The following is a 14051-nucleotide window of genomic DNA, read 5'->3' on the forward strand; positions in this document are numbered from 1 at the left end:
TTCTAAAAAGTATCCTTGAATGTATACTTGCAACACTCAAACTGCAAATTACAGTTACCCAACTTATCTCCGGAGAAGCCCAGAGGACGGAGATTATACAACAACTTTAAACACGCATGGTAACATAATTGATATTGATAATAAATGGAATGTCTCACATTATCCACTATTGTCACAATACTTAAATGCCCACATAAATGTTGAATTTTGCAACTCTATGCAAATGATTCGATTTATCGGCAAATATATTACCAAAGATTTGGATCAAGCAGCTTTTCTGGTTGAAGATCAGAGATGAATTGAATCAGTACATTAATGATAGATATATATGTACATCTGAGGCTGATTGGCAATTTTTTGACTTTCCAATACATCTACATTATCCCACTATTGTTCAGTTAGAAAACTATCAACATATTTATTTCACTGAACAAAATCTCCATTGAGTCCTTGAAAGTCCAAGAAGACTCTTATTGATTTTTTTGAGCTTTGTTGTCAGTCCGATGCCTTCACTAAGACACTGTTATATCCTGAAGTTCCTAGATACTATATCTACAACAGTAACAAATTTAGCAGAAAAAAGCACAGAACTGACATCAAGGGATTTCCTGAAATCAAAAAGGATGCTGCTCTGGGTAGAGTATATACAATTCACCCAAACCAAGGTGAATGCTTTCATCTGCGTATGTTATTGCATAATGTTAAAGGACTACATCTTTTGATTATTTGAAAACTGTTGATGGTGTGCTACACCAAACATATAAAGCTGCTTGTGCTGCACTTGGCTTATTGGAAAATGATAATCACTGGAAAGATATGCTTGCTGATGCTTCTAGCTGTCAAACTTTGCCTAAATTGAGAGAAATATCTGCAATTATATTAGTTTTTGTCATCCTGCCCAACTGGATGTATTGTGGGAAATGTTCCAAAAATATTTTTGTAAAGATATTTTATATAAAATTCAATGTCAAATCAATAATGCTGAGATTACAATTTCAGTTGAAATATTGAATACAGGTATCATTGAGATTGAAGATATTGTCATTACGTTAAGTGAGAAATACTTATGCAATTTTGGTTTACCAACACAAACACATGATAATCAAGAAGCTATTAATGCTTATGATACAATGTTCAGACTTTCTTTCAATGTCAATGAACGGAAAGAATTTGTATTAATCTTCCTAAATTGGTACCAGATCAAAGTCAGGCATATGATTATATAAATGGCAATGTTGTTAGCAACAACCCAAAGATTTTTTCTTAGGTGCTCCTAGAGGCACTGGGAAAACTTTCTTAATAATCTGCTTCTCGCTCAATTAAAAATGCTGCAATCAGTGTAGCATCATTAGGAATAGCTGCTACACTTATAAATGGTGGGAGAACTGCACATTCCATTTTTAAGTTGCTGTTAAATGTTGCATGTGGGCAAGAATCTGTTTGTTCTATTCATAAAAATGGTCCACTTGGACAAACTTTGCAACATGCTAAACTTATAGTATGGGATAAATACACAATGAGTCATTGGGTTCATATTGAAGCCATTGATCGAACCCTTCGAGATATTAGAAGGGTTCGATACCACCCATAAATTAATGGGTGGTATAGCTTTTATGTTTGCTGGAGATTTTTGGCAAACACTGCCTGTCATCATGAGAGAAACTAGGGCTGATGTTGTTCAGGCAAGCCTTAAATCATCACCCTTATGGAACTTTGTCCTCTCTATTAAGAACTAATATGAGAGTTCATCTTGGGGATGGCAATGCTAACTTTCCCTTACAACTACTAAATACTGGAAATGGGACTTTTCCTCACAAAGATGGTTATATTTCTGTTGATGAAGATATTGGTACTGTTGAGCATATAATGGATGATCTCATTTCCAATATTTATCCAGAAATTAGTAAGCTTTTACAAAAACTGTACGAGTGGCTTTGCAAAAGATCTTATCATAAATCCTTGAAATATTTCTGCATTTGAAATTAATAACATGATTTTAGAAAACATTGACGGGCAAAGCAAAGAATATCGATCTGTAGATTCTGTAATCAATACTGTAGATGTAGTCCACTATCCTCCAGGATTTTTTAATTCTCTTAATCCTGCAGGTTTTCCAGCTCTGGACTTTCCAGAACTGGTAATTCGGAAAGTCAATACATTTTGCTACCAGAAAATCAAAATGCCACAAAAAATATCATATACCTGGAAGTTCTATCAATTTAATACTGTTAGAAAATGGGTTGGCAATATTATAATCTCGAGCTAAGCCAAGACGGGGGATGCTATTTTATATATTTTATTTTTATATAAAATAACATGTTGTGAATGATCAATGCCCAGCAAAAACTACTGACGATAAATTAATGAAAATTTGCACACTTTCTCCTCACGATGTAAGTGCATACTAAGAAATACACTTTAAAATTACAAGTTAATGGATTAAAATGGAGTAACAATGAAATTATTTTTTATTTTGGGTAACAGACGTAGATATCAACTTAACCTTTGATGTGTGTAACCTTAATATACCTAAAAATTGATTTGTACATTTTTTGAAATTCAGAGATTAAAAGTGTTAAATGGATTTTATTTTATTTTAAGCCCTGTTTATTTTTTTAATTTCTTGCCAACAAATGAAGAAATCAACCTGATTTTTGGCAAATGTAATCTTCATGTCAATAAACCAATTTATAGATTTTGGAAATTCAACCTTGAAAGGGGATGAAGGTAAAAAAAATTTTGAACAATGATTGAAAATTATCCCAATCCCGACTATAGTAAACTACATATTCAGTAGATTTTGGCTTGCAAATACTCTTCAGATAAATATTTAAAAATTATTTTAGAGCTTTTTTAGTTCTGATTTTTTAAGGGGTGCGGAGGTATATGGCGCTATGACTCAAAAATACAGCCACTGCCATTGTAATTGTAGTTTGACTGGCTGCATCTAACTTCAGTTGCTTGAGTAAAGAACATAAAATAAAAGAAGTGACAATTACGGGGAAACGCAAGTAACCATCGCAGGAAAAGCTGCGATGGGGAGCTAGTTTACAATAAGAGAAATATTTATCAATGATGCAAGGATCACTAAATAATATTTTCTTCTAAAGCAATTATAAAGTCCAATAGAGTACTAGACACGGGGTGTTTTTTTGATGATAATTATGTCTGTGATAGGACATGATTAAAAATACTTCTAGTCATAAGAAAAAATGTTTAGCTAAAGATAATAGAGGTAACCAACAAATTTTAACAGAATGATAATTTTAAAATGGCAAGAGACTGGCATGATAAATTTATGACTAAACAAGAACATTCAGTAAAGAACAATAAATTTGCCAAGTACTGCAACGTGACTTCAAATTAAAATTTCAACACAATATTATCAAATTATTAACTTCAATATGCCTAATAACTATGCTGTTAATGCAGTATAGCTGTGAAAAATAACTACTGGTTATGAAAGGCAGCAAATAACTGCTAATGGTTGAAAATTTCTATCTTACCTAATTCTTAACAAAAAAGCAATTCTTTATTTTTGATAATATCATCGTATAAGCTTAAAGCTTATGCATGGAATATGGAAATGGAATTTTGTAGCATATGAAAATTGCCATGTCTGACCAGGATTCGAACCTGGGACCTCTGGATGAAAAGCTAAGATGCTACCACTCTGCCATGGAGATCAGTAAACTAAAATAAAAATAAGTTTTCAAAGTATTGCAACTTTGGAAATTATTGTATCAAAAATTGATATTATTAAAAAGTGATCATTTAGTAGATGCTGATTCACTTTATTATCTAAAAAACTGAGACAAAAATCATGCATAGACATATTTTAAAGAAATAATATATATATTTAAGAAATACATATTTAAAAGAAATATATATTTACTAGTAAAAGAAATTATATATAAAACATTAAAATATGAAAGAATGTAAGATTGATTGTATGACAAGTGATCTAATTATATAAGTGCACAATAAAGTAGATGAATAACAGCTGAATTCATGACAAAGTAGAGAACCAGATCCGTTATGAAATCTACGCAACAAGACATATATGCGTTTAAAGGATGTGCAAATGATCAGAGGATACAGAAAAAAATCCCTAAAAGCAAACACTGCAATACAGTTGTAATTTCTTCAATCATAAAAAATTAACTGTAGTCTCAGGATATCTTCTCACCTAAGTCACTTAGGTCAGAAGTATGAAGCACAGTTTTATTTTTAGAAACATGTCCTCAATTTTGTCCAGCAAAATTAAACACACTCTTCTTTAAAACTTACAAAATTGTTCTTGACTGCATGGAAAAAATTTGAAGAAAAAACACAGTTCAGTATTAGTTTTAAGAAAAATGTTGCATATTACAAGCGTAACTGAAGGCAGAGAATGAAGCACTATGACCAAACAATGAATGCCACTCTAGGGGCAGTGATAATTACGGCTAAAAAATAAATACAACTTTATTTACATTATCATGTTTTATGTTGTACTCTTATTTAATATTTAATGTTTTACATATTATTTGTTTTACTAGTAAATATCTGTCTGCCAAGCATGTTTTTTTTTATTTTAGTTCCTTAGGTAATAAAGTTAATCAGCATTTATTTAATTATTACTTTTAAATAATGCCAACAACTTTTGGAAAAACAATTACCTAAGTTACAATACTTTTCATAAAAAAATTACAAATTTGGGGTACATTTTGCAACTGAAGAAGTTAATTAAAATAATATGTCTATGGTTAGGATGCAGCCAGTAATTGGTACTGATCAAGAGCTGCTTTCCATCATAGTAATGACAATCACTTTGCAACCAGTCCCTAAGATAATCAAAATGAAGATGTCATTTGTGGGCAGATTATCACCAGTACTTTGATGGGGTTGACACAATCATATACAATAGTATTTTTGGCTCAGGGAAGAAGTAAATGGGAAACCACTTCACTCCCCCTTTCAAAAGTCTGGTACAAGATACCTTTCAAAAGGTATGGAGATTACCTTTCAAAAGTATGGTACATAATGTTGTTGACTGAATGGCTATGCTATTTTCTGGAGCAACTGGCGTTTTGTGTCAGGTTACCTACAAATATTACACTTACAATTATTAAACTTATACATCGATATATGATTTATACAGTCAAAAAACATTATACATTTTTACACAGTTTCTAGAAAATGTAAATCAATTATTGTATATTTTTGTTAGGTAAAAATTATAAACTGGACTTGGTAAAAATGAATAATAAAGATATGTGTGTGTGTGTGTGTGTGTGTGCATGCACGCGCATAAAATAATACAAGAGATAAAATCAAGATTAGAATTCCTTGGAGATTTTTAAGTTATATGAACAAATCAGACCCAACTATATTGTTAGCAAAGCTTAAAAAGCATTGGTTTTACAACATTGTTGGGGCAGCTGTATTATTATAATATTCAATGTAGCAAAACACAGGTATATGGTCAGAGGAGTCATTTATTGTAAATTGTAATACACCCTTGTAGAACTTATTACGGTTAGTTAAAGTTCATTTTGTTAGATAAAATCTTACAATTAAAATTTGTCTTTAAAATCAAGTTTTACGAATGTAAATGCTACAGCATTTATGAAGATGCCAGCCAATAGAAGTATAGGAAACAGAGTTTTATTGTCAGAATTAGCAATTCAATTCTTTTCATATCATGAAACTTTAATAACACAGTGTTTATAAACCTTGCTTTTCAATCCACATTAATAATAAAAATTCCGGGACCTCTTTGGCTAGGATTTTTGAGACCAACTGACAACCACTTCCGATTCAGTAGTTAATTCTTTGTTTAATCTCTCCATTCATAAAATATAACATGTCCTATATTTCCCCAATTTTTATCACATATATCTTTTTTTATTCTTTCTTTAATCTTTTGTTTTTCTCAGATAATTATTCACCATGTGTTAATGACTTTCTGTTCTACAAAAGGTTATGAAGAACATTAGTGTTCTAATTTTGGGATCTGGATCATTTCCGTCTGAATTTACTAATTGCAAAATATTTTTACTGGATGAAGGAATATTTTGCTTGATATATTCTGTCATTATTATAATCAGCAACCTCCTAAACTATTTTTAGGATATTGTGTTTTTGTTTAATCAAATGCTTTTACTACTATTTATCTCTGCCCATTATGAAGCTTCATTTTCTGCTTTCTTTCCATTTCTTAATTAATAATTACTTTTTACATTCAACATATTTACCAAGCTTTACTTACAACACTAATCTAGCAATATTTTGTTTGTTTACATTATTATTTAATTTTATTTTACCTTACACTTCTAAGTTTTAATTTTTTTATAGCATAAATAGATCTTTAAAAAAACTATTCATATAAAAAGTCATGCACAAGAAATGCAAAGGTGAGAAACTTATATCTTAATAAAAATAAGGAAAAATGTAGAAAGATGATATAAAAAGACTAGTAACAACAAGCACAGGCTCTGGAATATGGGAATGTTTTGTTTTTTTATCCAAGTTTTCTATCTACTTTTCTAATAATAAATGAAAATAGTGACATAAAATTGTACATAATTATGCAATAATAATCCAATACTAAGTAATGATGTGGATAAAAATTGAAAAATAAATAATTTCTATAGCTAACACTTTCCATTAAAAAAAATTTCCAACCATGAAATAATGATATGGAAAAATGTATACAGAATCACCAAGGAATTTCATACACAATAAAAAGAAATCATCATAAAATTAGTCTGTATGATGAAAAGTAAGGTTTAAAAATGTTTGATATACATGTTCAACTTAAAGAGGCCCACCACAGTGTAGTTTAGTCTATAAATAATAGTTTATTGCCTAACACTAATATAATAATTTACAGAAGGTGTTGAAAATAATGTCCACCCACTTCTTTGCACTTGTCAACATGTCTAACCACATTCCTGGCTACTCTTGTTAGCTGTACCCTGTCTACTTCCTGAACGGCATTGGTAATGTTACTGCATTAGTAGTGCAAGATGTACGGTAAGTGTCACTGTCCTGTTGCAACCAGCAGTCACACTCATCCTCTTGCAGTAAGGCAATGAATTGTTGCATAATTTTTTAACCCTTCGCAAGTGGCGATGTTCTATGGCTGTAGGCGAAAGACATTTTCAAAAAACAATCATGCAAAAACTATTTAAATACTTAAAACATGCATTCATGTATAAAAACAACATTTACATTGTGTTTTTCTGAATTCTGCTACCAATCTGGTTAAGGAACACTGTTTAATTATCTCGTGAGAATAACCTTTTGTGAAAATGGCAAAATCTCAGTGAGTGCACTAGAATTTACAAAATAGTTTGCAAATTCTAGTGCCAAATTCATCCACCTAATGATGATTTCATTCATCAACCAAATTCATCACCTATAGAGGTGATGAATTTGGTTATGTTTTCCGTTGAGTTCTTTTCATGTAAAAGACGCTGAATAATAATAGTAACAGTAGTAACGTTGATGGTAATATAAAAACAGAAATTTTGAAGAAGTAGTGCACCTATGCAGGGAATAATATAATATGGTTTTATTATAATAATAATATAAATATTTTTATCATTTCCTTGTGAATTTTTGTCTTAAAAATTTTGTTTGAATTCAAATGAAGCAAGCCGAAAATGAAGTTTTGGAAGGAACGGTTTGTAAACAAATTAATTAAAAATAGATGAAAAACGGTCATAATGAACTCATCTGATAACTGAAATAAAATGGTTCCCAATCATGTTGTATCAGGAATTCCCATCTCAAAATGATTGAAAGAACATCTGCCATCTCTTGGAATTTGTATGTAACTACATGAAGATAAATAGCTGGTCACATTCACAGACCCATATATGGGTTTCCGCCCTCCAGAGTAAGTACAAGTAGCCCATACATTGGTTTCCGTCCAGTAATAGATGGCAGCATCCATAGTTTTAAATAAAACAAGGGTCCTATTATTCGTCACCTTGAAACTGCACAGATACGCCTACTTTTTGTGCGTGTAAGGGAGATTCAAAGAAAATGTGCAGGTTTTCAGTACTCCAGATCTGTAATTTCTAACTATTAATATACCCACCAAGGTGAAACCACGTTTCATCTGTGAAAAACACTTAACCTAAAATACCAATGTTGCTTCTAATAAGTTCTTGAGCCATTAACAGTAGTAACCTTCAGCATAATCAGCATTACTTGGCTCATGGGAAAACTGTATTTGATGTATATAGGAGAACATTTCAACATTCTCCTCACTGAAGTTTGAACTGAATCTAGTGAAATGTTCTTTTCCTGGCTTAGTCCTGGCTATGTTGACTTGTGTCTCGGGAAGACTGTTGAGGCCGTCCAGGGGACGTCTTTTTGATAGCATTTCCTGTTTCTCAAAAGTTCCTAAATGCAAGGAGGATCACTTTCTGTGTTATCTGAATTTCCTTTGTGCTGCAATGATCGAGTCTTGAGAAGCCAAGTACACCTCTAAAACATACACAATTTCCCTTGAGGTCCACGACATTATCAAGGTCTAGAAACTTGCAACAAATAATGACAAAAAACTCACATGCATTTGTTTTCAAGAATAGTAACATACAAGTATATAAGATTACTCATGTCCCTCCAGATTACAAATAAAATGTATCCCATCATTATGGGACACACTGTATATGCACCAACATATAAAGGAACATTTTTCACAGTATTTATATTTTCCAATTTATCTGATTATCCATTAGTCAAAAGCAACAAAGATGATTTTATTATTCATTATTTAGTTTGATTTCTTCCTCTTAAAACTAGATTTTTCTTACTAGTGACCCTATAGCATTCTACTAACATCATTGTAGTTTTCAGATTATAATTACTAAAACATACCTAAATAATGATAAAACACATTCCAAAATAACATTATTATTGTTGAATGCCACTCATATTAAAGCAGGTGAAAGTATTAATTGACAAACAGAAAATACTTTTCTTTGATCCGAGGGTAAAATTCAGATAATGTCACTTTTATCTTTGATTTGGGAGTTAAAATGATACAATTCAAACTTATATTTATCACACATAGTTTGGATATTTATTTTAGCAATTTCAAACGATAGCACCAAGAAAAAGGTATTAAAAAATACTACAAAAATAAGATGCCCATTACTTTTTTTAAAAATTCTTAACATGAGATTAGCTAAATGAAGAAAAATGTCTCTACCTTTACAAATATAGATGAGTTCAGTTTATGGACAATAACATAAACTGAACAAATGAAAACAAAATATTAAATTGTGTTGTATTTAAAATTGTTTAAATTTCCAATATATAGATATGTACGTAATGGAAAATTCAATTTTCCATTACATAATATTTTGAAATTTTATTAATTCCTTTTCTGTTTTCATAATTACATTCAAGACCATTAATTTATTAGAATATACTGCAATTTAAACACAAACATCTTTCAGCACAAGATGACAAAAAAAATCAGCATTGTACAACTTTTTTTATCACATAATTTCATAAATAATAGCAAAACTACATGCACTTATATAAATTTCAATATATGAAAAAGGCTGTATAATTCCATATTTATTTATTTAGAGAAAACAACAATATATTAACAATTATTTATATTTACCCAAACTTTATAGGCTTGCTGAAATTTAGTAAATAATTGAAATTAAAAAAAAAAAAAATACATTAACTAATTTTTTAACAATCTCTTTGATACATTCTCTCATAATGATTGTCAGCCCAGTTACTAAAAAAAAATCTTGCACCACTCTAATGCTAACCAGGCAAGAATAAAGAGTTTATTACTAGTTATAGGCATTATTTAGACTGTACTAGACAAAAAAAAAATAATTTACCTCAAAAGTTGTTTCTCTCTGAGAAACAATACCTTTAATTGTTTCTGAAATCATATGACAAGTTTCATTATTTGGAGAAAAAATCTGTAATGAAAACCAATAATTATTTAAAAATCATTCAAAATAACATTATTTATAGAATTTTCTTATAAACTAGAAACACATTTGAAACATTTGTTTGTTTTCAAGTACATACTGCAGTTACACAAATTTCTCGGTACAAATCGGACAGTACTTCAAGAGAAGTAGGAATGCCCACTTTCTAAAACATTCTGCAATACTTAATTTTACAACTATGGTTTTCTAACCTTAAAAATATTCATTAAACAAAAACTGAAAAATTGTTAAATGCTACCTCTAATCAATGACCTCTCACTTAATTTCAGGCAGAATATTTCCTTTGTGCATCTGCAGCTATATTTTTTTTTTTAAATTGAAATGATCTTAATATAAATAAGATGTTCTTGTGATGAAATACAAAACATTATAAGATAATTGGACACACTTTTTCAAATACATGTATTTTTTAGAGCTAGATAAAATGGTTGGCAATAACTTAAGCTGAAACCACAATGCAAAACAGTAGCGCTGATGTGAACGAAGATGAAGATAAAAGTCATTAAAAATGTTCTGACAAGAAAAGACCTCAATGAAGTAAATATGGTTTAGTTTATAATAACAAAATACATAGACAGCTGAAAAATGTTTTTTTTTAAATGATTAAACATTATAAACAACTTAGTTGTTCTTCAGAGGACCTTTGGTAGCTAACTGTTGCGTTTGTTATTTTGTTGTGTTATTGGTGGTATCAAATTAATGAGCCGTATCATAAAAATATTAGAAAATTTTTTAAAGTATTTAAATAATATATAAGTTCACATTGCATTTATTCTTTTAATATGTTACTTTTGTCAAATTTAGTGAGTTTGTAAATTTTTACTGTTCATGTAAGATCTTGAATGCAATTTGCAAGTTATGAGTGTGCTAAGTGTTATTGTAACAAAAGTTAAGTGTGCAGATATGTTTGATATCTCTAAGAACACATGAGCTTTCCAATTTACAATTAGAAATTCATAGCAAATAGTGCAATTGGTAAAGCAGGCTACTTGGCAATTCATTTGATACATTTTCTTTGCTGTACAAGTTTACAGCTCAAATTTCTAATCAGAATAAATTCATTGGATCTTGTCTTTTCGTGGACTTAGTGGGAACCAAATGAAATTAATTCAAGTGTTCAAAAAGTAAGTATTGAAATTTACAACAGCATTGCTGACTTCCATCTTGGTAAGACAATAATTTTTGGTCCTGTGCAAGAATTTATGAAGTTTTGACAATTAAACTACAATTCATATGGTTACAGAAATGGTCCAATACATCTGATTATACAAATATAGAAATAGCTGTTAAGATCACTTTTTGATGCTTTACATAATGATTCTTATATTTACTATATTAAAAAGTGTAATATTTTTATGCATTTATAATCATTAATAAGCTATAAATGCAAACAAACATAGCACAACAGTAGTTTACTCTTGGAAAAAATAATAATATTTACTTCTAGATATGAAATTATTTTGAATATTTGTAGTAACTATTTTAAAAGATCTTCCAACCAATTTCTTTTTAAAAAAGATCAATACTGGCCTGAAGTTTTTAAATAATAGTTTTTAAAAATCTTGACTAGCTACATTTTCATTTTATAAGTAATATATACTGAAACACTTAGATTTAATACTTAAATACCTTCAAAACTGTTTATTCAACACAACTTTCATATATTAATCTTCACCTACCTGTACTATTAATACTTCATTTATTATTTCCTTATTTTTCCATCTAATTAATTTTATATAATTATCCTGTTCTGATCAAAGTTTTATCAGTTTTCATAGATCCTACCCAACAATGCTAAGAAGTTTCTACTTTCTTTTTTCTGTTTAGCTTCCAGAACCACCAAACAGTATTACTTCAGAGGATGACACGTATGAATGTAAATGAAGTGCAGTCTTGTACAGTATCAGGTTGACCATTCGTGAGATGTCTGGTTAATTGAAACTCAACCACCATTTCTAATATGATCCATCTAATTAATTAAGCAATGGTCTCAATTAAATATTTATTTATATTGAACGATACCAAAGTTTAGGTCAGCCAGTCCATTGGCTTAATGTTAAGTAGTATACTGACAGCATCCAGGATGCTTTTTTAAGGGAGATTGATGGGATAGACTTCTTTCAGGCTTGAATGGAAACAATTCCTTTCTGAGGGTTGCAAAACAACCCTATCTGGTAAAGCTTGGTAAAGCTGGTAAAGCCTACTCAACTAAATAATTCACTTTACTTCTCTTAAAGGTAAAAGTAAAAATAGAAATGTATATTCATACATAAAAAAAAAAACACAAAAATCTGAAGAGTATTTTTATGAAACTTATTTTACAATGGAACCAATCAAAATAGCATGTTTAGAGAAAAAATAAAAACGAATCTTAATCAATACTACCTGATTTTTTGATGCGCAGTATTTTGTCCACCAATCAAAATGTTTCTTTCTATAATCATATGACCTTGCTTCAACTGCCCTCATTTCTTCTGATTCAATCAACATATCAGAGTCCAATTTATCATAATTGGAGGATTTTAATTTAAAAATAAATTTTAAAGGGGAATTAACAGCTATCAAAATACGAATTAAACTTTCCTTTAAACACTGTAAACAATAAACCAACAAATACTTCATAATCTGAAATTAAAGTAAACTTAAAACTATACTGTAATTTTACTTAATTTATAAGAATAATGAAATAAAAAAGGGGTTCTTAAATTAATATATATATTTTATACTAGGTGTGGCTATTAAATAACAAGACTAATGCTGCTACAGAAGAACTGTGCATGCACCAAATTCATACAACCGACAGCTGTGTAGCGTGAAGCTTTTTCTTTCAACTATTGCCATTCCAGTTTCTGTAGACATATTAGCCCGGTTGTGGCCTTCATTAGGATAACGTCTTTTATTTGTTTTACTGAAAAAATAATAAGTGTTTTATTAGAGCAAAGAATTGTCGTGAAATTTCATACGAAACTTGGAAAAACCGCTACTGAAACTTATCTTTTATTAAAAAAAGAATATGGCAATGAATGTTTAACACGTGCATGGGTTTTTGAGTGGTTTAAGCGTTTCCAAGATGGCCTAGATGTTGAAGATGATGATTGTTTTTTTTATATTCATGTGATTGTGTACCTTCACTGGGTTCCTGAAGGTCAAACTATTAATCAATATTAATTTATATTATTAATATTGAGCAAGGACCTTGAGGTTCTTGCTCAACTCCGTGAAAAAATAAGAAAAAACAACCCAAATTGTGAAAGTCATGGGTTCTTCATCAGGACAATGCACCGGCTCATACTGCATTGTCTGTCAAGATGTTTCTAGGCAAGTATAATATCCCAGTGTTAGACCATCTGCCTTATTCACCTGACCTGACTCCATGTGACTTTTATCTGTTTCCCAGGTCAAATCTGCATCAAAAGGGACAAGATTTCAGACCGCTGAAGCTGTGAAAGAAAAAAAGTGGCACACGTCATGAAAGAGCTCACAGAAGAAGACTTCCAGCACTGTTTCGAACAATGGAAAATTCACATGAAGTGTTGTAGGAGTAGAGGAAGGGAAGGGTGTATGTTGAAGGTGATAACCAAATATGTATAAATTTAAAATAAAATATATTACTCTCGTTATTTAATAGTCACACCTCATATGTGTATGTATATATATATATATTCTATTTATCTGATCAAACTAAGTATAGAATTAATAAATAAAATAAAGTAGGATGACACTTATTCCATTATGCATGTAAAAGCGTTTTTACGAATTAGTCGCATTAAAAGTTGCTCCACATAACTTTTTTACAAATATTTGTATATAATTACATTTTAAAATTACAATTAAAAATCATTTTACATTATACTTAAGATTTAAAATTTAAAAATTCTTAAAATCTCTTCTTCCAGTACTTAACAAAAGTTTAAAACTAGATTCGATGAACACTTTAGTTATTATAAAAGTAGAAAATTGGATTTCTTTAATGTTTCTGATCATCTTATTAATAACATACATTCAATATCCGATATTCATACAAATTTAGAAATACAATATTAATACAAATAATAGTTTAGACATTTT

At 29.9% G+C, this 14051-nt stretch overlaps 1 protein-coding gene across 1 annotated transcript in view; it reads right to left on the bottom strand.

Moving 5' to 3' along the window:
• mfr (ferlin family C2 domain-containing myoferlin misfire) overlaps positions 1-14051 on the bottom strand; it is a 77952-nt gene that overhangs the window by 48085 nt on the left and 15816 nt on the right. The window contains exons 6-7 of the mRNA XM_075373624.1: positions 12369-12575; positions 9867-9950 (exon numbers count right to left, since the gene is read on the bottom strand). Coding sequence (XP_075229739.1) covers positions 9867-9950; positions 12369-12575 — 291 coding nt within the window. The remainder of the gene's footprint in view (positions 1-9866; positions 9951-12368; positions 12576-14051) is intronic.

The sequence above is a fragment of the Lycorma delicatula genome, chromosome 8, assembly GCF_047948215.1.
Source record: "Lycorma delicatula isolate Av1 chromosome 8, ASM4794821v1, whole genome shotgun sequence".
Classification (NCBI taxonomy): domain Eukaryota; kingdom Metazoa; phylum Arthropoda; class Insecta; order Hemiptera; family Fulgoridae; genus Lycorma; species Lycorma delicatula.